Source organism: Cheilinus undulatus, linkage group 3 (genome assembly GCF_018320785.1).
Source record: "Cheilinus undulatus linkage group 3, ASM1832078v1, whole genome shotgun sequence".
In the NCBI taxonomy this organism is placed as follows: domain Eukaryota; kingdom Metazoa; phylum Chordata; class Actinopteri; order Labriformes; family Labridae; genus Cheilinus; species Cheilinus undulatus.
This window is the reverse complement of record NC_054867.1, coordinates 54530647-54555526: the sequence shown is the minus strand read 5'-3', so window position 1 is coordinate 54555526 and position 24880 is coordinate 54530647. Positions and strand designations below refer to the sequence as shown.

The following is a 24880-nucleotide window of genomic DNA, read 5'->3' as shown; positions in this document are numbered from 1 at the left end:
GAAGAAATATATCATAAATCAGTTAAAGAAAAAAATCAGTGCATCAAACTAAATAAATGAAAGAGAATATAAATAGATTTTAAAAATTTAATAAATAAATGAGTGAAAAGGTACATAAATAAAAATAAATTAATGATTACATAAATATAAAATTCAGTAAATAATTCTAAATAAATAAATATAAAGTAAATAAGAACAGATAAATAAATAATAAACCACAAATAAATAAATGAATAATTGAATAAATACCTAAAAATAAATAAATAAAAAATAAGTAAGAACTGAATAAATGAACAAGTATTTAAATAAAAATAAATAAATAAATCATATAAAGAAAAAAATCAATGCATCAAACTAAATAAATGAACGTGAATGTAAATAGATTAAAAAATAAGTTAATAAGTAAATGAATGAACAAGCGAATGAAAAGAAACGTGGACAACAAATTAAATAAATAAATGAATAACAGGTTAATAAATAAATATGTAAATAATCAATAAATGAATAGACAAGTAAATAAACACCAATAAATCTAGATAAATAAGTAACCACATAACTAAATAAATAAATGTGACTTGGTCAGCTGCACAGACCAGTGACTGGCTCCAGTAACAGGACTACACATTTAAACCAGGTTTCTAATCTTCAGTCAGCTGTTTCTGTTCTGATCTTCATGTTTACTAAACTTATTATCAATAAAGTTAATTTAAAAAACTCTTCAACTGACTCCGTTATGGTTTTTCTTACAGGTGCTTTTTTTAAGTTTTACACCTGTTAAACCTGGCTCACTGGGCGGGGCTACAGCTCATATCTGGTGACGTCACATGCGTTGACGCTGTGATAGACGCAGTGAGCGGAAAAGACTCATTTAAGAGAGAGAGAGAGAGAGAGAGAGAGGAGGTACTCTACTGTCTGAGAGTTTATTTGAAGAGGCTTCATCTTTAGTCTGACTTAGAGAAGATTCTAGATGATTCTAGATGGTTATTTATATCTATAACGGGGCTGTGAGGAGGACTATCAGACCAGAGAAGAAGAAAAAGAAGTCTGACCGTAGAAGAAGAAGTAAATAACCGGATTATTCCCTCCGTGTTCGGTGATGGGAGCTGTACTGGGAGCCTTCTCATTGGCCAGCTGGGTGAGTTTTTATTCAAACTGTATTAAATACTAAATTTAAACATCTTTAACAGACCAGATTTATTAAATATTGCCTTTAAACATCTCCAGCAGGTCTGATTCGCGGACTTTTCCTTAGTTTAGTTCAAAGTCCTCCACAGATTCAGACCGGAAACAGCCCCAGACCCTGGGCTAGCACCTGTGTTTATTTATTTGTTACCCTTTATTTAACCCGGAGTATTCGATTAGAAGAACATCAGTATGTTCTTGAGTCCTGACAGCACCATGAGCTCCACATATATGGCAAACAGAAGTTAAATCTATCAATAAACAAGCATCAATCAGCATTAACACGTGTATGATCATTTAACCCCATCATCAGCCACAGCCCTGTATCAATAAAAGTTCATAAAGATCAAACTATTGTTATATTTATGCAGGAGTAGGGAGCTTTAAATCAGGGGTGTCAAGCTCTGTCACAGCAGGGGCCAGATTCTGGATTTAGGTCTAACCTGAGGGCCGAACAGGGTCAACAGAACCTGAAACTGTCAACCTCATTTTCACCAGTGATAAAATATGAAAAAACAGCACTGATGATAAATCATTTGGAAATTCAATGAAGTAAAAATAATAAGTTTAAAGGCTCAAATCTGAGATAAAAATTCCATTTATTTATTTATTTATTATCAAATTTGATATCATAAGTGTTAAAGTCAATTATGTCTTAAAATTTTAAATTGTGAGTCTGATAGGTCAAAATATGGGATTTAAAATCCAAAATTAGGAGTTGAAAAAGTCAAAATATAAACTAGAATTCAAAATGAAGACTTAAAAAGTTAAAAAATATCATTAAAATTTAAAATTGGGAGTGTGAAAGGTCAAAATATGATATAAAAAGTAAAAAATATGAATTTAAAATGTAAAAATATGCGAAAAAATTGAAATCATGTGTTTCAAAGTCAAAATACAGGATTAAAAAGCCAAATTAAGGAGCTAAAAAGGTCAAAATATGAATTAAAATTTAAAATTGGGGCTCTAAAAGATAAAAATGTGACATATGAAGTCCAAATTATGAGTTGAAAAGGTCAAAGTATGAAATGAAAAGTCAAAATCATAAGTTTGAGTCGTAATCTTGGGATGCAAAATTGGAAATATGAAATAAAACACAAAAACACATTCTTGACTTTTATCTAATTTTTCTTACTCTTTACTTTTTCAGATTTTTGTGGCTTAACAAGGATATTTCAAATAATCAAGTAATCAAGTTGAAGTTTTTATTATTATACTGGAGAAAATCTGCAGACCTCATACTGGTGGGACAGAAATAATACAAATATGATCTGATCTCGTGGGCTGGATGTAATCGTTCCACGGGCCAGATTTGGCCCCCAGCCTTGAGTTTGACACCATGAAGAGAAAGAGCCCTACAATCTACCTGAAAATGAAACTAAAGGTACCATACGTAAAACCCTCCAACCAGGCTGGGAGCAGGGAAGGTCATTACACCGCCGGCGAAAACCACTGGAAACATATTTGGCACGCCTAGCTGAGGTGATACACCTGCTCCACAGTCCCTGATCAGAGTCAACTCTTTTTGAAGCACTTCTCTTTGCTAATATTCAACACGATAACACAGGAGATGTGTCACATGTTAGAATAATTCACAGAGAAATCAGCATCACACTGCAGGTTTGATTCTTTGTTAAAGCTCCACGATAAAGGGCATCCTCTAGAACAGGGGTGCCCAAATTCTTTTCAGTGAAGGGCCAAAAATGAATCGGGGGTGGAGGGTTGCGGGCCAAAACTAAAAATTCATGTTGCAGTGCATGAAATTAAATATGCCTATAGCATAATTGTGCAAAATAATGATCAATACAAAGTAATTTTGTATTGGTCATTAATGAATAGTGAAGAATAGTGTTAATGAATAACACTATTCTTTATTGTGTTACACAGCATGAAATTACTGAACATCCATTTGGCACAAATACCTAATAGACATACTGCCTTGAAATCAATTTCAGTAAAAAAGTACTCATGTTACCAACTGTTTTTAAGCTTTCTCTCCTCACCGCCCTACCCCCAATGCAACACAATGTTAATTTGTGGTCAGGAGAGGAAGTGCAACAATAAATAAATATTGGAGGAAATATTTAGAATGCTGGCAGTGGGAAAATAATAATAATAAAAAAACAAAAATTGAACATGGGCAAAAATAATCGCTCGTGGGCCAAAGTTGGCCCGCAGGCCCCAAATTGAACAGCCCTGCTCTAGAACTTTGTAAATATGTCAAAAGGTACTGCTTTGTTCTCACTGACCGTCTGTGGGTGACGGTCGATCTATGAATGTGGCGTACGCCGTTCTCATGACCATCTGTTGATTATGGTGGATCTGAGAATGTGGCGTACGCCATTCTCATGACCGTCTGTTTATTATGATGGATCTAAGAATGTGTCGTACGCCATTCTCATGACCATCTGTTTATTATGATGGATCTAAGAATGTGGCGTACGCCATTCTCATGACCGTCTGTTTATTATGATGGATCTAAGAATGTGTCGTACGCCATTCTCATGACCATCTGTTTATTATGGTGGATCTGAGAATGTGGCGTACGCTGTTCTCATGAGCGCCCGGTAATCACAGTGGATCTAAGAACGTGGTGTATCTGTTCTCGTGACTGTCTTTTGATCACAGTGGATCTAAGAACGTGTCGTACGCCGTTCTCATGACCGTCTGTTGATTGTGGTGGATCTGAGAATATGTCGTACGCCGTTCTCATGACCGTCTGTTGATTGTGGTGGATCTGAGAATATGTCGTACGCCGTTCTCATGACCATCTGTTGATTATGGTGGATCTAAGAACGTGTGTTGATGCTGTTCTCTTGACCATTTGTTGATGTTAGGAGTGGTGTACGCGTTCTCATGACCGTCTGTTGATCACGGTGGATCTAAGAATGTGGCGTACGCCGTTCTCATGACCGTCTGTTGATTATGGTGGATCTGAGAATATGTCGTATGCCGTTCTCATGACCGTCTGTTGATCACGGTGGATCTAAGAACGTGTCATACGCTGTTCTCATGACCGTCTGTTGATTATGGTGGATCTGAGAATGTGGCGTACGCCGTTCTCATGACCGTCTGTTGATTATGGTGGATCTGAGAATATGTCGTACGCCGTTCTCATGACCGTCTGTTGATCACGGTGGATCTAAGAATGTGGCGTATGCTGTTTTCATGACCATCTGTTGATTAAGGTGGATCTAAGAACGTGTGTTGATGCTGTTCTCTTGACCATTTGTTGATGTTGGGAGTGGTGTATGCGTTCTCATGACCGTCTGTTGATCACGGTGGTAGTAAAGGAGACGTCATATACACAACTATGTAATCTGCCATTATTAATTAATTAATTATTAATTTTATTATTAATGTTGTGGGCGTGGCTTGTACATGTGGGTTAAGTGGGCTGTTGTAATTGTTGGGAAAGATGTGGTTGGTTCTACACACAGAGGTGAAACGTTTGGCGTCTACAGATCTGCTCTCTCCGGGACTCAGGCTCCTAAATCGCTGGTTCTGTGAGGATAAAATGAGGAAATGACCAAAAACACTTGCAGATACTCCTAAACTCGTCTACGTTTGGACGGCCCCTCGGTCAGAGACTCCTAGCTGCTTTTTTAGCCTTGTGTGCCAGTTTATTTATTTTTATTTTTATTTTATTTATTTTGTACAATTATGAAATACACAAAAGACAAAGATGACAAATTATATGAGGTGCAGGGAAAGGCAAAAAGCCCAAAGGGCTTATTTGAAGCCTCCACCTAAAGGATATTAAAGTTACACAATATTATATGCACATATAACATACAAAAAGAAAGAAAAAAATAAATAAATAAAAATAAACAACAAAGCAACTTACTCAGAAGTCATGACATACTAGCAACAACAATTATAAAAAGAAATACAAAAAAAAAAAGAAAGATTACATAGAAAATGTGAGTGGTGTGTATGACTGTGTGTGAGTTCTATGAGGGATTGTATTGCCAATGACTCCAGGGATAAAGACAAAAACAACAAAATGACTAAAAAAATGTACACATAACTGACATGAAAAAGAGAAACTTTTTCAAAGCAGTTATTAAATGATCCTTTAAACATCTTTTATAACAGTTTGTAGAGGAACATTTCTTTAGCAGATGAGAAAAGCTATTCCATAGTTTGCTACCTCTATACCTGAATGAAAATTGACCTCTGCAAGTAAGAATTTTTGGACGATGGCGATCAGAAGAATGACGGAGAATGAACCAGTGAGTTTTCTTTGAAATATATTTTGAACTGTTCAGGAATATTCCCCTCACTTGAAAGTATCTTGTAAATAAATACACATATTTGAAAAACATTAATGTCATAAATGGTGAGAATTTTGAGTCTCTTCATTAGAGGAACTGATGATGTACGTGACTCAGACCGGGTTGCAATTCTAACAAAACGTTTCTGGGGACCAAAGTTTTGTGAAGAGTAGTAGGAAATGTACTTGCCCAAATTAAGTAAGTGGAGTAAGAGGAGTAGGATTTAAAATATATTTTCTATATAGTTTGTTCTTTTTCCTCAATAGTTTTAGTAACTTAGCTGTAAACCAAGGCTTATTAAAGTCTTGACTATATTTCTTGTTAGAATTGCCTATTGGAAAACATACATTAAAGCAAGAACCAATAATTTCCATAAAATTTTGATATGCAAGATCTGCATTATTTTCTTTATATAAGTCATCCCATGGAATACTGGCAAGCATTTCTTTAAATTTAGAAATATTTGATTTACTCATAATTCTTTTGTGCATATTTTTCTTGGTATGTTTAACTCTATTAACCTGTTAGGCGGGATGATGATGATGTGGTTGTTTTTTTTTAGGGTTTCCTTCAGTTACAGAGGAAACTGAATCAGGGTGGTGCTTCAGGGAACGTCAGTCGAATGAGAAAGAATCAAAATCGTGGTCGGGCCATAAAATCATGACAGTATTTTCACCACACCACCAACCCTTATAATCAGGGGAGTAAACACGAATTTAAACATAGTAATGAGTTAGACCCCAGGAAGAATAGCCAGGGGTTTTGCTAGTGCTAATGGAGATCCTAATAAAGAAAGAGAAAGAGAAGTTTTAGGATCCATTTATCCTTGGTTTGATTCTTTAAATTTAACAGACTGTCCCTTTAACTGAATCAGGAAGAGCTGAACAAGAACAAACAGCGTTAGGAGGAGGATTTGTTGATGGAGCTGTGGTCCAGTAAAGGGTTAATCATAATACAGCAGGTCATCTGCTCACATGTGATTAACTGGATTAACTCTGCTTTGTTCCTGTTTGGTCTTCACATTTAGACCTACAACCAGTAGTAGAATCACACGGTTACTACATCTGAACAAATAAAATCCAGATATGCAACATATAAACCCATATAAAGTATAAAAATATCCATATAAATATATATAAATAGTATAAACATCCATATAAATGTATATAAACATCCATTTTACATATACAAAAATAAACATACACATAAATACATATAAACACCCATGTAAATATATCTAAACAATACAAACATACATATAAATACATATAACAAGCACATAAATATATATAAAACACCATATAAATATATAAAAACAATAGAAATATCCATATAAATATATAAAAACACCCATATAAATATAAACAAACAATATAAACACCCATATAAGTATATATAAACATCCATTTAGATATATATAAACAATATAAACATCCATATAAGTATATTTAAGCATCCATATAAATGTATATAAACCATATAAACCTATATAAAGTATAAAAACATCCATGTGAACAATATAAACATCAATTTAAATATATTTTAACTATATTAACGTCCATATAAATATTTATAAACATCCATATACAGTGCTTAGCAAATTTATTAAACACCCTAACCCTAACCAAAGTAAGGTTTATGCCACAGCTGCCCTAAATTAACAGCATTGGTAATTACCAAAATCATTTTTTATGTTTCTGCAAATGTTAGTACACCAATATGTAGAAGCTCTTTAACCAAAATGATATTTTTAATGCTAAAATATAATTATTATTGTTATCCATGAATTTTCAAATTTACTGATTTACAAAAAAACTGAAAAAATAGTAAAGCACATTAATATTTGTTGATTAATATGTGAATTTATAGTTACTTACTTGCATTCCTGAACAGAAAAATTAGTTTTAGTGGTTGAATGTTATGCTTGATTCATTTCTGACTTCTCAGAGAAGCCCAGTGAGCCGGCTTAAATGTGGGTGGATTCAGTTTGAAATTCCTTATTCCTGTTCAAAATGGTAAAACGTGGAGAGCTGACTGAAAATGAAAGAGTCCGCATTAAAGCACTTCATGATGCTGGATGGTCTCTGAGACAAATATGACAGGTGGTCTAATAAATTTGTTAAGCACTGTATATATATATATATATATATATATAAACTATGTATATTTATAAATATATATAAATTATTTAAACATCCATATAAATACATATATATGTTCATATACATCCATTTAAATATATAAACATCCATATAGACCAATAAACTATATAAGCATTCATTTAGAGATATAAATGTTTAATGAACCAACAGTGATTTTAGGTCAACATCAGGAAAATGAATTAATTTCGTAGTATTTGTATTAATTTAAAAAAAAAATATATATATTTTTTTTTATTGGGGCTATCTCATTGAGACAAACAAGGTATTACGAAAATAATGAATAGTCTGACAAATGCATTAATTCCTTACAGGTGCAAAATGAGTAAAACAAAATAATATCAATTAATAAACACTTAAGCAAAGACAAACATATAATCACATATGGTGTGTATCTATGCATACAACTCCGTAACATATAAAGGCATATACATACATACATACATACCAATGTAAGAACATAAGTGTAGTAACAGACATGCATTCAGCAAAGGCTAAGATGATACAGATAATGCAATTTGATAAATGCGTGGGATTCTGTTCTACCAACAAAGTTTAACATAGGTTACTATAAGCCATCACCTCCAACAGCAATTTCTGAGAACTTCCACTTTTTAGATTTAAGAAACTCCATTAATCTTCCCCATATTTTTTCAAAAATGTCTGGCTTCCCTTTTTTAATAAATGTTAGTTTCTCATAGCAACCATCGATGAGAGGTCCTTAATATATTGATTCATGCTTGGTTTACTAACATTTTTCCATTCCATAGCAATTGCCCTTTTAGCTTGTAGGAGACATAAATCTATTAATGCACGCTGGACATCGTTAGGAGCAAAGCCTGTTGGGTAAATTCCCAAAATGCACAGCTTTGGCAAACAAGGGATCTTTAGATTTGTTATTTTAATAATGAAAGCAAGAACCTCCTCCCAAAAACTTTTAACTATTCTGTAATCCCATAGGCAATGGAAAAGTGTTCCTTTTACACAGCTGCATTTGAAGCATGTGTCTGGCACTTTGGGATTGAAGTGGTTCAACTTTGATGGTGTTATATATGTTCTTAAAATCCAGTTGTATTGTATCAATTTAAAACAGGTATTGATTGTTTGTGTCTGAGCCGTCAGACAAACTTTCACCCATTCTTAATCTGAAATTTCCTCCTGAAGATCTACACTCCAACTTTGACGTTTATCCTCTGATGATTCTGGGGAACTGTCTACGATCATTTTGTACAGCAAAGACATTTGGCGACGACCAAAAATATGCTTAAAAGTGAACTCTTCAAGCTTTGATAGCGAAGGCTGAGTGAGTGAATTATGTTGGGACGCAGAGATCAAATGTCTTAATTGTAAAAACTTCAAGAAGTGCTGTAAAGGAATGTTATATCTATTTTGCAGCTCAGAAAATGACATTAACTCTCCATTATTGAAGAGATCCATTATTTTACATAATCCCTTGCTTAACATAATCCCTAACTTAACATTTTTTGATCAGCTGAATACATGTAGCTGTTAATTGGTAATCCCTGGGCAGAACAGGATTCAATCTTCACCCATGCTGGAGGATCATTTTTATTAAAATAGCACATTGCTGCTCTTAACTGAGCTGCCCAATAGTACCAGCGCAGGTTGGGTAGATTTAAACCACCTCTATCATAAGGTAAATAAAGAAGGGTGAGACGGAGCCTTGAACGTCTGTTGTCCCAAAGAAAGTTGGTAAAAGCTTTCTTAAATCTTTTAAAAAATGAATCTGAAGGGAGTAAAGGAATCGACTGAAATAGGTACAGCAGTTTAGGCAGAACGTTCATTTTTAAAATGTTAATGTGTCCAATTAAGGAAATTGGCATTAAAGTCCATCCGTCTAAAGACTCTACTATAGATTCTACAACATGACTATAATTGGCCTGAACCAGGTCCTTAACATTAGGTGTGATTTTAATTCCCAAATAACTGAATCCTTCCAGAGAAACTGAAAAAGGAGATCGTATCCTGGGTTGTAGCCTCTCTTGTTCATTTAAATAAAGAGGATTTATACGTGTTTATTTTGTATCCTGATAATTCTCCAAATTTTTTAATGAATTCTAGAAAGTAAGGGACTGAGTGCTCCAGATTTGACAAAAAGAGTACAACATCATCAGCATAGAGTGCTATACGATGTTCAAACTCGCCTACTTTAATTCCTGATATACATGGAGAATCTCTAATAGCAATAGCAAATGGCTCTATTGCTAAAACAAATAAAGGGGATCATGTTGTTGGTGCTCTGGCACGCCAAAAATCAAAGAATGACATTAGAACCACGGCTAAATATCAATCAGCTGATCCACAGCGTGTCTCTGATTCGTCTCTAATGAAGGAGCGTCCTCCTCTCTGCAGACCGGGTCATGTGATGCTCCATTATCTGGCACACGTTGGCCTGGATCAGTCTGGTGTGGACTAAGTTGACCTCATCTGTCTGGAGGGGAATTACCACGGGGCTGACTTCCTGTTTCATAATCTCCTCGCTGTACTCATCTCACAAACAAACAGTCCAGACAGTTCATCCTGAGTGTTAGTGTGGAGAATATTTTACATTTTTGATATAAACTGTGATGTAGACTGATATTAACAGCTGATATAGGCTGATATTTACAGCTGATTTAGGCTGATATTTACACCTGATATAGACTGATATTTACACCTGATATAGACTGATATTTACAGCTGATATAGGCTGATATTTACAGCTGATATAGGCTGATATTTACGGTTGATGTAGACTGATATTTACAGCTGATATGGACTGATATTTACAGCTGATTTAGGCTGATATTTACAGCTGATATAGACTGATATTTACAGCTGATATAGACTGATATTTACAGCTGATATAGACTGATATTTACAGCTGATATAGACTGATATTTACAGCTGATATAGACTGATATTTACAGCTAATTAGACTGATATTTACAGCTGATATAGACTGATATTTACAGCTGATATAGACTGATATTAACAGCTGATATAGACTGATATTTACAGCTGATTTAGGCTGATATTTACAGCTGATGTAGACTGATATCTACAGCTGATATAGACTAATTTTTACAGTTGATATAGGCTGATATTTACAGCTGATGTAGACTGATATCTACAGCTGATATAGACTAATATTTACAGTTGATATAGGCTGATATTTACAGCTGATGTAGACTGATATCTACAGCTGATATAGACTAATTTTTACAGTTGATATAGGCTGATATTTACAGCTGATGTAGACTGATAGCTACAGCTAATCTAAGCTGATACAGGTAATATAGACTGATATTTACAACTGATATAAGCTGATATTTACAGCTGATATAGACTGATATTTACAGCTAATATAGACTGATAATTACAGCTGATATAGACTGATATTTACAGCTGATATAGACTGGTATTTACACTTGATATAGGCTGATATTTACAGCTAATATAGACTGGTATTTACAGCTAATATAAGCTGGTATTTACAGATGTTATAGGCTGATAATTACATCTGATATAGACTGATATTTACATCTGATATAGACTGGTATTTACAGCTGATGTAGACTAATATTTATGGCTGAGGTAGACTGAAATTTACAGCTGATATAAGCTGATACTTACATATGATATAGACTGATGTTGACAGCTGGTATAGACTGATATATACAGCTGATATAAGCTGATATTTACCGCTGATATAGACTGATATGTACAGCTGTTTTGGGCTAATATTTACAACTGATATTAGCTGATATTTACAGATGATAAAGGCTGTTATTTACAGATGATATAGACTGGTATTTACAGCTGATATAGACTTATTTACAACTGATATGGACTGATATTTACAGCTGTTTTAGGCTGTTATTTACAGCTGATATAAGCTGATACTTTCAGATGATATAGGCTGATTTTTACAGATGATATAGACTGATATTTACTGCTGATATAGACTGATATTTGCAGCTGATCTAGCTTTTATGCTTTTGTCATCAGGGCTTTATAGATGAAGATATCATTATCATTTTGATAATTTTTATAGACTGATAATGACAATAAAAACAATAGTAATAAACTCATTATAGTTTTAATCATGATAATTGATCATTATAATCCTAATATTCATGACCATAATATGAGAAATATGCTATGTTTATGTCTGGTTGGGGGTCTCCAGGTGCCATGTCTATGCAGCAGTGCCACCTGTCTGCTGTGCAGTTGCTGTCCGAGCAGCAGGAACTCCACAGTGACCAGGATTATCTACGCCTTCATCCTGCTGCTGGGGACCATCGTGGCATGCATCATGCTATCACCAGGCGTGGACCGCCAGCTCAGGAGGGTACGAGACAATCTCTAGGAGATAATCAAACAGAGACAAAGACACTTAATGAAAAGGTTGTCAGTGTTTCAGGTTTTAATGCCTCCAATGCCAGCAATAACCATGGTGTTGAATTGTCTTTCTCTTTGTTTAACCCTTTATCTATACATCAGCTGTACCCACCATTGAACCAACCCTGATTGATTTAAACTGCTTGGTTACTGACATCGTCTTTTTAGTCCGATCTATGATGGCCATGTTGATGGCCAAGTTGAAAACGCTTTCTCAAACTAATCAGATCAACCTAGGATCAGACAAAGAAGCGAGGGAAAACCTAATTTCTCGCATTCCACCCACTTTTCAAAAAGTTTCAAATTATGGTCTCCTATGTGAAAAAATGGAGGAAACATCCCCCATCATCCCCAGCTTCACTGACAGTCCAACCTTGCCTTTAAAGATGTGAACCTTTAAACACTGTAAAAGATGCTGTCCTTTTCTTTAAAGATGACATTTTCCTTTACTAGTCTAAAAAACATAACACTATTATATTTGAAGATGATGTCATCCTTCGAAATTTCTTAAACATTCCTACCTAGAAATTGAACTTGATGTCATCCCCAAAAGTTTATAAACCCGTACATCCATGCCTTTGAAGAAGACACCATCCTTTAAAGTTAACAAAACATTCCATTGTTACCTTTGAAGATGACGTCATCCTTTAAAGGTAATAAAACATTCCATTGTTACCTTTGAAGATGACGTCATCCTTTAAAGGTAATAAAACATTCCATTGTTACCTTTGAAGATGACGTCATCCTTTAAAGTCAATAAAACATTCCATTATTACCTTTGAAGATGATGTCATCCTTTAAAGTTAATAAAACATTCCATTGTTACCTTTGAAGATAAGGTCATCCTTTAAAGTTAATAAAATATTCTATTGTTACCTTTGAAGATTACATCATCCCTCAAAGTTAATAAAACATTTAAAGTTACCTTTGAAGATGACGTCATCCTTTAAAGTTAACAAAACATTCCATTGTTACCTTTGAAGATGACGTCATCCTTTAAAGGTAATAAAACATTCCATTGTTACCTTTGAAGATGACGTCATCCTTTAAAGGTAATAAAACATTCCATTGTTACCTTTGAAGATGACGTCATCCTTTAAAGTCAATAAAACATTCCATTATTACCTTTGAAGATGATGTCATCCTTTAAAGTTAATAAAACATTCCATTGTTACCTTTGAAGATGAGGTCATCCTTTAAAGTCAATAAAACATTCCATTATTACCTTTGAAGATGACGTCATCCTTTAAAGTTAATAAAACATTCTATTGTTACCTTTGAAGATTACATCATCCCTCAAAGTTAATAAAACATTTAAAGTTACCTTTGAAGATGACGTCATCCTTTAAAGTTAATAAAACATTCCATTGTTACCCTTGAAGATTACATCATCCTTCAAAGTTAATAAAACATTCAATTGTTACCTCTGAAGATGACATCATCCTATAAAGGTAATAAAACATTCCATTGTTACCTTTGAAGTTGATGTCATCCTTTTAAATCAATAAAATATTCCATTGTAACTTTTGAAGATGACCCCATCCTTTAAAGTTAATAAAATATTCCATTGTAACCTTTGAAGATGATGTCACTCTATAAAGTTAATAAAATATTCCTTTGTTACCTTTGAAGATGACACCATCCTTTTAAATCAATAAAACTATCCATTGTAACCTTTGAAGATGACCCCATCCTTTAAAGTTAATAAAACATTCCTTTGTTACCTATGAAGATGATATCCTTCAAAGTTAATGAAAAATTCCATTGTTACATACGAAGATGGCATCATCCTTTAATGTTAATTAAACATTCCATCGTTACCTTTTGAAGATAGGATCATCTTTTAAAGTTAATAAAACATTCCATTATTATGTAGATATTTAAACAGTAGTTTTATATGTTAATTCTTTAGATTCCAGGTTTCTGTGAGGACGGCGCCGCCTCGAACACCCTGGGCCTGCAGGCTGATGTGAACTGTGAGATTTTTGTGGGTTATAAAGCGGTGTATCGAGTCTGCTTCGGAATGAGTCTTTGGTTCCTGGCCTTCTCCGTTTTTATGATCAACATCAAGAACAGCAGAGACCCCAGAGCAGCTGTTCACAACGGGTAAAGACCTACAACTACACAAATACACAACAACAGATACACTCGGTGGTAAAACCAAGAACACAGGAGCTAGAGGCTGAGTATGGCAGCTTTAAAATAGTCGTTAAAACTAGGGATGCATGATATTATCGGTAGTATATCAGTATTGGCCGATAATAGCTTAAAAAGTTAATTATCAGTATCGTCCGATAGTAAAATTTATGCCAATGTGTGCGGCCGATAATATGACGTCATAATTAAGCGCACGCAATGATGCCGGACGTGCGCAAACAACAACAACAATAAACAACATGTCAGCTGTGTGGGAGAAGTCTGAGGTGTGGGAACAAGACAGCAAAATAGCTGTTTGCATCGCTTGTACAGATATTTACAGATGCATGGAGGAGCTCAACATGCCTATCACACCACCAGTTTAGTTTTGCATATAAAAAATTGCCAACCTGATGTCTGCAAGGACTATAAAGAATGGCAAAACTTTGTGCCAGGGAAAACTCGGCAGCAGCCTCTACTTAAGTCATTCAACAAAGCTAAAAAATACAGCAGTGACCACCCAAAGGTAAGGAGCTGAACAGGAAAATCATTGAATTTATAGCTCTTGATAATCAGCCTTTCAGCGTGGTGGAATATACCAGCTTGTGATGCATTTAAAGCCCCGCTACGTTATACCTAGCAGGCACTTACAACCTTACCTGAACTGCAAAACTTCGTTTCCAGTCACGTAGAGAAGCTCCTTGTTAAAGCTAAACATATTAGCTTCACCACGGATATGTAGACATCATCACGTTTAGCCTCACTGCCTCCGTGGATAGATGAGGATTTTACTCTGAAAAAGTCTGTCCTACACTCAAAAGAGTGCTCGCTCAGCAGCCGCAGTTGCGGCCAGTTTTGATAACATGTTTAGATAGAGATAAAAAGAACGTGCATGTCGTCCTACGTGACATGCGTGAAACATGGCAAAAGCAATGACGGACTTTTGAGTGCTGTCTCCTGTGCACATTCGAAGGTGCACGAAGGTGTGTCCAGCATTGGAGATGTGGGTGTCACTGTGTTGTTACAGCGCTGTTTACAGTGAAATGCCATTAAACTTGGTTGCTTAGTTAGTTTGTGCTGTTTAAAGCAGAATCAGGAGAAATACTTTAGTTGAAGTTTTATTTTTGTTCATCTTGAGTCTCAGAAATTTAGAATTATAATTAAGCTCTGAACTATAGCTATTTTTTTTCTTTTTTGCATTTAAGAATCTGTGTTGTTGTTTTTTAAAGCCCTTTGTCAGGAGTATCTCAGGGAGCCATCCTGCAAACTGGCTGAGTAATAAGGAGAATCAGTCTAAATTCACAAGCTATTTCTTTTTTGCACTGTGGAGCTCAGAGTCAGCAGGTTATTTTGCTGCTGCTTATTGCCCTCAAAAATGCAGATGACTTTGGCTGTACTGTTAAAAATACATGTAAGCATGTAATACACGTGTAACCAAAAGACATTACTGTAAATTTGTCATTAGTGTATGGCTGTATTTGAAAAAAAAAAAACCCAATATATCCTTCAGTTCTGATAAAAATCAAATGTTTTGTCAGTTTGTACAAAAATAGACTACCAATATTTAAAAAAAAAAATTGTAGTCCATGATAGAATTGGTGTTTATAACAGTGGAAAAAATGTAATTAAATATAGGTATTGGTATCAGCCAAAATTTGTTTCAAAATATTGGCATATTGGATATCGGCAAAAATCCAATATCGTGCATCCCTAGTTAAAACCTTAAATTATACAAAGCTTTTTCATAGATACAGTAGGAGTAGTGAAGGATCTCTGTGGTGGTGTAGGAAGATGTTTATGAGTGTGTTTCGTTTATCTACAGCAGTCTGTAGGTCATGGTGTGTTGCTGACACAGCAGGTCATTAAGGCAACCTTTGTCCTGCTGTGATTGGATCATAAAGGTTAGAGTACTCAATTGCTATTGGTTGGCTATTGGTCACCCCCGATGCTGAAATACTGCTAAGATAATAAACCTTATGTGGTACTGGTTAGACTGGAATCACAACTGGTGTCTAGACTGGCCTGTATGTAAAAGGCAAGGATGGAATGTTTGATAAGCTTTGATGACATCATCCCTCTAAAGGTCATTAAAGAGCTCCTGTTTGAGAGCCAGTTTCCTTTCCTCCATCTTTTGTTGTACCAAACCAGGCTATGATGGCGGTCAAAACCTGTGGTCTGACCTCGGCTTTAAAAGAGCGACCATTTGAGTTACAAAGATTTAAAATTCAACTGTTATGGTCTCTGCAGACTGTAAAAAGTGAAACCATGGCCTAAGGCCGACCCATGGAGTTAGACAGAGAGGTAAACAGGTTTAAAACTCAATAATGAAATATTAAACACAACATTGATCATAGGAGGGTTAAAGAGTCAGAGATTAGATGACTAGCTCTGTAATTAAGGATTTAATCAAACTGTAATATTTCACAGCTGAGCTTATGATCCAGCTCTCATTAAGATTTTTTATTCAAACATAACTTCATGTAATCTTTGATTTTAGTCCTAAAATCATTTGGATTTAGTTAATCTGACTCTAGCCAAAGAGAACAAATTCATTGTTCTGATTTTAACGTTTAGCTGTGATGATGCTGTAGCTGGAGAGGGTTATAAAGCCATGTACCGAGAGGTCGTTCCTGATTAAAGCATGTTCCCTCCTTGTCCTGACATTAGCGACCACCACAGTCGAACTTTCAGAATAAAATGAGAGCAGAGATCTGAGGAGGAGGTGGTCATCGCTCAGCCTTATCTGTAAACTATTACAGTGTCCAACAGAAAACAGTAAACACAAGTTTTAGTGTTTTTATTGGCTGATTGGTCTGACCCATCCTAACCTCCATTTTTGTGTTTCCAGGTTCTGGTTCTTTAAGTTCGCAGCTCTGGTGGGGATAACAGCTGGAGCATTTTACATCCCAGATGCCCCATTCACCTACAGTAAGGTGTTTGTAATCACCATCAGACACAGCAGAACAATAAATGATAGAAGCAGATCTCTAATGCTGGTTTCCATCAAAGTAATTCATATATCTGCTCTAGATTTAGTTTTAGTTTACATCTTTAGATTCAGATAGTCTTTAGTTTTTACTTTAAGTCACACATTTATTATCTTTGAATTTATTTTATCAGCTGAACTGTCAGATCAACATAAATATTTATGTGCTTCCATTACTCAAATATTAAAGATATACTGATGAAAACACAGACATGCTGTAGACTCACAGTGTGGAAATACTGTAGATTCTGATCATCCAGCAGTCCAGCACTAACATTTTAGTCTGGTTTTAGTATCCTTGATTATAACTAAACTGACTTTTCATCAGAGTTTATTTTTTGGACATCTTTTTTAGGTAAGATGTTGGGATTTATTTTTAGGACCAGTTTCAAGACCTATTAAGCCATTTTAGACCAGTTTTAAGGCAAAGTTTAAGGAACTACTGAGGCCCATTTTTATGCCTTTTTTAAGGAACTATTAAGGCCCAATATTTGGCCTGGTTTAAGGAATTTTTAAGGCCCTATATTTGGCCTGATTTGAGGAGCTTTACAGGCCCAATTTTTGGCCTGATTTAAGGAGCTCTTAAGGCCCAATTTGGCATGATTTAAGGAACTTTTATAGCCCAATTTTTGGCCAGATTTAAGGAGCTTTTAAGGCCAGATTTTGGCCTGATTTAAGGAGCTTTTAAGTCCCAATTTTAAGCCTGATAAAAGTAGCTCTTAATGCCCAATTTGGCCTGATTTAAGCAACTTTTAAGGGCCAATTTTGGCCTGATTTAAGGAAATTTTAAGTCCCAATTTCTGGCCTGATTTAAGGACTTGTTTAGTCCCAATTTCTGGCCTGATTTAAGGAGCTTTTAAGGCCAGATTTTTGACCTGATTTAAGGACTGTTTTACCCCAATTTTGGCCTGATTTGAGGAGCTTCTAAGGCCCAGTTTTTGGCCTAATTAAAGGAGCTTGTAAGGCCCAAATTTTGGCCTGACTGAAAGAGCTTTTAAGTCCCAATTTTAGGCCCGATCGATGGAGCTTTTAAGGCCCAATTTTTGGCCTGATTTAAGGAGCTTTTAAGGTCCCATTTTTGGCCTGATTTAAGGAGCTTTAAAGACCCAGTTTTTAGCCTGATTTTAGGAGCCATCAAGGCCCAATTTTAGAACTGATTTAAGGAGCTTTAAAGGTCCAATGTTTGGCCTAGTTTAAGGAGTCATTCAGACCTGATTTGAGGAGCTCTTAAGGGGCAATGTTAGGACTTAGTTTAGGAGCCATTTGAGCCAGAGTTTAGGCTTGAATTTAGGATCTCTTAAGTACCTTTTTAGACTTGATTTTAAGAACTATTCAGGTCCAATTTCTGGCCTTGTTAGGACCTTTTTGATCGATTTTTTAATTCTGGTTTTAAGCCTGATCTTGAGACAGGCCTTTGCTGCTTTTAGGACCTATTCAGACCCAATTTCAAGCCTGATTTTCAGACTGATATGATGTTTAGAGCCAATGTTTGGACAGACTTTGTGGCTCAATTTTAGGTCCTATGTGGGCAGTGTAGGACTGATTTCAGGACTGATTCCCAGACCAATTTTCAGGTCAGATTTTAGGCCTGATTTACCAGATGATTTTAGGTGCAATTTTTAGGCCTAATATCTGACCCAGTTTTAGGACTTTTTAAGGCCTGATTCAAGCACAGATTTTAGGCATGATGTGTAGTTTTATCCCTAAGACCTATGTTAAGACCGTCTTAGTCTTCCTCATGGAAGAAGGTAGTTGACAAGCATGATTACTCAGAGTTGTGGTCGATTAAGTTAACGCTAGTTTCTATGGTTACAGTCTGGTTCATTGTGGGCTGTGCCGGGGCGTTCTGCTTCATCCTCATCCAACTCGTTCTGCTGGTTGACTTCGCTCACTCCTGGAATGAGTCCTGGGTCGACAACATGGAGAAGGGCAGTTCCCGGGGCTGGTACACAGGTCGGTTACATACCTGGGATGGAAAAACTACATTACACTATAACACAACACTACAGTGCACAAAACTATTACACTGGTTTCATACGAGGGACCCAGATCTAGGCTCACTTAACCCCAAAGTCTGGTTCAATTAGTCAGCACATGTATGCTGTCCTCAGGCTCAGTTATGTGGACTCTGGTGTCTCATGGTCTCAGAGAGATGTGACGTATACTTGCCAGAGTACCTGGTGCTGTTCGGCCACTAGAAGTTACTGCGTTACAACAACACACAAAGAAACTGTCAGTCCTCGCTGATAATCGTCTTAATTTTGAGTATTTGACTTGATATTATTATCCTCAATATATTGATCAATTTCATATTAAATATGATTCTCTTGGTCTAATGTCATGTGTACTGTCTCTGTTCCAGCTCTGCTAGTGGTCACCATCCTGAACTACATCTTGTCATTTGTGGCTGTTGTTCTCTTCTTCGTCTTCTACACTAAGCATGACGGATGCACCGTTAATAAATTCTTCATCAGTTTCAACATGCTGTTCTGCATCGCAGCCTCTGTTGTCTCTGTGCTGCACAAAGTCCAGGTAAAGAAACAAGCCGTTGTGGAAAAGAATCAGGGAGTCAGAAGTATTGATGACCTGAGGTCAAATACAACCAGATGTTAAGAGGACTCCTTCTCCTTGGGAATCAGGATTCCCATCGCTCTACACCAGGCTTTTGGAATAGACTGTTTCTCCCAAACTAACCTTGGTAACCAGAAATCTTAGGACATCAAGTTTGCTTTTATAAACCCTGTAGGGGACTGTGTGGATGCCTCACTTCAGCCTGAACTTATTTAAAGGTTATGTAACGGAACGAGGAGCTACCCATGATACCTGAGTGGGTTTATACAGTTTAATATGACCTTTCCTTCATGTGCAATGATAGCAAGTGAATATGGATCTATGACCGGCCAAACTACAGGGACAGTTTCATGTCAGTGATAGGCAGTGGTTCCCAAAGTGGGAGGCGGGACCCCTAGGGGGGTCATGAGACAGCAAATGGGGGTTGCGGGATGCTTTCCATAAAACAAAGAGAAACTTAATGTGAATTAAAATCATAAATTGTATCTATTATTTCAAAATATAATGTTGAATTTAGTTCAAACTAAAATCAAAATGTAGTCATCAAGTGATATTTTTTGCTTTAATACAAGTAAAAGTTATAAAAACTGCCTAAAATGGAAGTTTTTGGTTGTAAAAAGTGGTAAAAAAGTGGTTAATAGTAGCAAGAATGAGTCAGCAGAGGCCACATTAAGCTTCAGTGGCAAAAACATGCAGAAAGTAAGTGGTGGACAGAGTTTAAACATGACAAAAATAGGTGTTAAATGGCAAAAATGTTTTAAACTTGGTGGGAAAAAAAATGATGAAAAGGGGTAAAAAAAGATTTGATGAAAAGCGTTGTAAAGTGAAAACAGTGTAATTAAAAAGTTTTTGGGGGCATCTGGAGACCCCCTCTCAGTGTCTCGCAACCCCAAGGTTGAGAACCACTGCTGTAGATCGTGATCTGGTCTGGCCAGTTTGTTCAGTTGTTCCATAATTATGACAGCCTAGGTCTGAGGCCACATGGAGGTATTTACAGGGTTCCTACGGATCCTTGAAAAATCCTCAAAAGTCTCAAATTGAACATTTGAAATGTAATCTTTTACGCGTCTTAAAAAGTCTGATTTTTACCAGTGAGATATATTAAATTTTAAAAGGCAGTTGCTGAACTAACAGTCTGTAGTCTTGTCACTTCTTCCTCTGTAGGGGGTTTAAACACAAAGAGATGATGTCATGTTAGCATTTCAAGGTAGAAACCAGGAGAACGGGACAAACGTTGGTGTCCATGTTCCCGGTTCTTTGCGGTTGTGTTTTCACATGTCGACTGATCTAATGCCAGTCTCTTCCTGTTCACGACTTCATGAGTTTAATCTGAAGGCAGCACAGCCTGACTGATGTTTCTGTGTGCAGGAGTCTCAGCCTCGCTCTGGTCTGCTGCAGTCCTCCATCATCACCCTCTACACCATGTTTCTCACCTGGTCGGCCATGACCAACGAGCCAGGTGAGCACCAACCTTTCCTTATGGTCACAGTGAGGTGAGGTGTCACTTGACTTGGTTTTTATTTATACTGTAAAACTGGATGGAATGTTTCTAAGCTTTGATGAAAGAATCTTTCTAAAGCCAATCAAAGTCTTTATAGGATCATGCATCCATCCATCCATCCATCCATCCATGTATCGGATCAATAATCAATAAATAACTGATTGATGTAAATGTCTCCTCGCCTACAGACCGGGAGTGCAACCCCAACCTGCTGAGTATCTTCCAGCAGATGGCATCCCCGACCCCGCCTCCCCTGGAGATGGAGAACCAGACAGCGGTGCTGATCATCGGCACAGAGGAGCCGGTCCTCAGCGCCCCCTACCTGCAGTGGTGGGACGCACAGAGCATTGTTGGACTGGCGATTTTCGTCCTCTGTATCATCTACTCCAGGTAGAGATCCTCTGAGCCAGTCAGAGAGCAGCATGGACATCCTGTCTGCTAAATGTTTGTGGAAAATAATGCTGTTTTTTTTTTAGAGACTAATGTTAGAAAAGCACTCTGACTGTCTGTGCTCCAATGCAGCATCCGCTCGTCCAGCACCAGCCAGGTCAACAAACTGACCATGGCGTCCAAAGACTCGGCCATCTTGGCGGAGGGTGGCAGCAGCACAGACCTGTCAGAGGACGTGACAGGGCCGCGGCGGGTGGAGGATAACGAGCAGGACATGGTCCAGTACTCGTATTCCTTCTTCCACTTCATGCTGTTCCTGGCCTCGCTCTACATCATGATGACCCTCACCAACTGGTACAGGTGAGAATCCACTCCTCCTACCTGAAGACCAATCAGAGGACTCCCAGTTCAGGTTGTAGCCATCACAATTTGGTGCTTTATCAATGTTGTGTAATACAACTGTGAGGAAACACCTCTACCATCCTTTTGTACAACACTTCCAGGAGTTTGTTTCCTTTTGTAATCAGAAAATAACAAATGATCCAGTATTAGGGAATAATCGCTTTTATTTTTGTAGCTGTGGTATTTAGGAGGGATCACATCATTATGTCAGAGGTCTAATTTGTGGTTATGTGGCAGCCCTCGAGGAGAAAGTAGCATGCAGACTCTTAGAAAAAAAATGTCCATGGTGTCCTAAATCTGCCCAGACATCTGACAGCATGTTTATTTGGTCCTGATGGAGCTAAAATTCAGTTTGGGCTCTAAATGAAGTCATGAGGTTTAAAAATCGGCTCAGAAACGGACTCACATGTCTCAGTGTGTGCCCGGCATCAGGATCAAGATTCTCCACAGATTATTGCTCCAATCTGATGACGTTTCTGGAAGTTTCCTTCATACTGGATCAGCTCTCATTGAGGCCTTACAGAGGGTCACAAATGTTCTGAATGAATCAAACCTCTGTTGATGTGAGGAAAATTTATCCAGCAGGAAATCAAGAAAAGCGTTAAGGACGAATGACAAAAGACAAAAAGTGTCTCCATCAATACAACATGAGACAAAATCAATAAAATACATCACTACAGCATGAAACAAAACCAATAAAATACATCACTACAGCATGAAACAAAACCAATAAAATACATCACTACAGCATGAAACAAAACCAATAAAATACATCACTACAGCATGAGACAAAACCAATAAAATACATCACTACAGCATGAAACAAAACCAATAAAATACATCACTACAGCATGAAACAAAACCAATAAAATACATCACTACAGCATGAAACAAAACCAATAAAATACATCACTACAGCATGAAACAAAACCAATAAAATACATCACTACAGCATGAAACAAAACCAATAAAATACATCACTACAGCATGAGGCAAAACCAATAAAATACATCACTACAGCATGAGACAAAATCAGTAAAATACATCACTTCATTTAATTAAATCTAGTTTAATTGTTTGTTTGTTTTTTAATCCTTTTCTGTTTTCTCCATCTCTCTTCTGGTCCAGTCCTGATGCGGACTACACCATCAGCAGTAAGTGGTCAGCCGTCTGGGTGAAGATCTCATCCAGCTGGGTCTGTCTGGCGCTCTACGTATGGACACTTTTGGCGCCCATGATCCTCACCAACAGAGACTTCAGCTGAGCCCACAGTCTGCTAGGACCACACCACCAACAGAGACTTCAGCTGAGCCCACAGTCTGCTAGGACCACACCACCAACAGAGACTTCAGCTGATCCCACAGTCTGCTAGGACCACACCACCAACAGAGACTTCAGCTGAGCCCACAGTCTGCTAGGACCACACCACCAACAGAGACTTCAGCTGAGCCCACAGTCTGCTAGGACCACACCACCAACAGAGACTCCAGCTGATCCCACAGTCTGCTAGGACCACACCACCAACAGAGACTCCAGCTGATCCCACAGTCTGCTAGGACCACACCACCAACAGAGACTTCAGCTGATCCCACAGTCTGCTAGGACCACACCACCAACAGAGACTTCAGCTTCAGGAACAGGTTCAGGTCTACAGCTGCTGCTGACGCCAAAAAAAGGATCCTTCATGTTGTTTTCATGTTTTCATGTTTGGATTTTCTGAAATTAAAAACATTATAAAGGGTAATTAAATGCCAGATATGAAATCACAAAAATATTTTTGTAACCCATGGGCAAAGGTTGACTTTCTTCTTTCTCAACATTATTTTTGTGATATTTTAACTTTTTCTTTCCTGTTGTTTATTTTCAGTTTTTTACCTCTATGTTCCTCTTTCACAATATCGCGACTTTCTTCCCACACATAATTTATTTTTAAATGCTGTGACTTTTTCTCTTCCATTGTTGATTTTGTTATATTATGACCCCGTCATTATTGTTTCCTTAGGTTTTTTCCCTCTTTGTTGTTTTTATAATATTGCGACATTGTTTTTCATCCTGTTCTTTGTTTAGTAATGTGACTTTTTCTCATTCATTAGGTTTTCTGTAATATTCCATTTTTTTTCTCCTCTCATTTTTTTGTAATATTGTGACTTTTTCCTCTTGTGTGGTTTTTGTTCTTCCTGTTGTGTTTTGTTTGTTTGTTTGTTTTATTCCGATTTTTTTGGCTCTCATCCTCCAGCAGTGCCTTAATAACTTTTATAAAATTTCTTTGTGTTTTATATGAACACACAAAATAAAATATTCTGTTTGTAAAAAGGAATTTAAATGTATTTTTTAGTGAAAATACGACATTGAGAATTTTCCACACATTAAACACTCACTTTTTTCCCAGTGAGATTAAAATAAAGTTTCCTATTGATATTTAAATAGTTTCCTGTTGAGATTTAAATAAAGTTTCCCATTGAGATTTAAATAAAGTTTAAAAAAAATCCTACAGAGATTTAAATAAAATGTTCTACTAAGATTTAAATAAGATTTCCTTTAGAAATTTAAATAAAATTTCCTGTAGATATTTAAATAAATTTCCTACTGGTATTTGAATAAAATTCCCTACAAAGATTTAAATAAAAAATTCCTATGGAAATTTAAATAAAGTTTCTTTACTGTGAATAAAATGAGTTTTTAGCCAAAGAGTGATCAACAATCGCTGATATTTTGTCTACAAAGACTCATTAATCAGAGTAATGACTGTTTTATTTTATTGATTGTTTTATGTTTTATGGCAGTAATGAAAATGTGAATTATTGTAAAGAATCTCATTTATGAAATCAAAGTTTTATAAAACTTGGTGTTTTTTTTTTTAATTTTGTATCTA

The 24880-nt window shown here is 36.3% G+C and overlaps 1 protein-coding gene across 2 annotated transcripts; it reads left to right on the top strand.

Annotated features, from left to right (window-relative positions):
• Nucleotides 1-903: 903 nt before the first annotated feature.
• si:ch73-267c23.10 (serine incorporator 1) lies at nucleotides 904-24799 on the top strand. Of its 2 annotated transcripts, XM_041783079.1 has the most exons (10): nucleotides 904-1135; nucleotides 11811-11972; nucleotides 13935-14128; nucleotides 17007-17086; nucleotides 18960-19097; nucleotides 19507-19676; nucleotides 21084-21174; nucleotides 21405-21606; nucleotides 21739-21966; nucleotides 23137-24799. In XM_041783079.1, exons 1-10 carry the CDS (start codon nucleotides 1097-1099, stop codon nucleotides 23270-23272), a joined length of 1440 nt encoding a protein of 479 aa, XP_041639013.1. In that variant the 5' UTR covers nucleotides 904-1096; the 3' UTR covers nucleotides 23273-24799. The 2 variants fall into 2 exon arrangements, with proteins under 2 accessions (XP_041639013.1, XP_041639012.1); XM_041783078.1 differs by lacking the exon at nucleotides 904-1135 and having other exon boundaries at nucleotides 11769-11972.
• The last annotated feature ends 81 nt before the right edge of the window (nucleotides 24800-24880 follow it).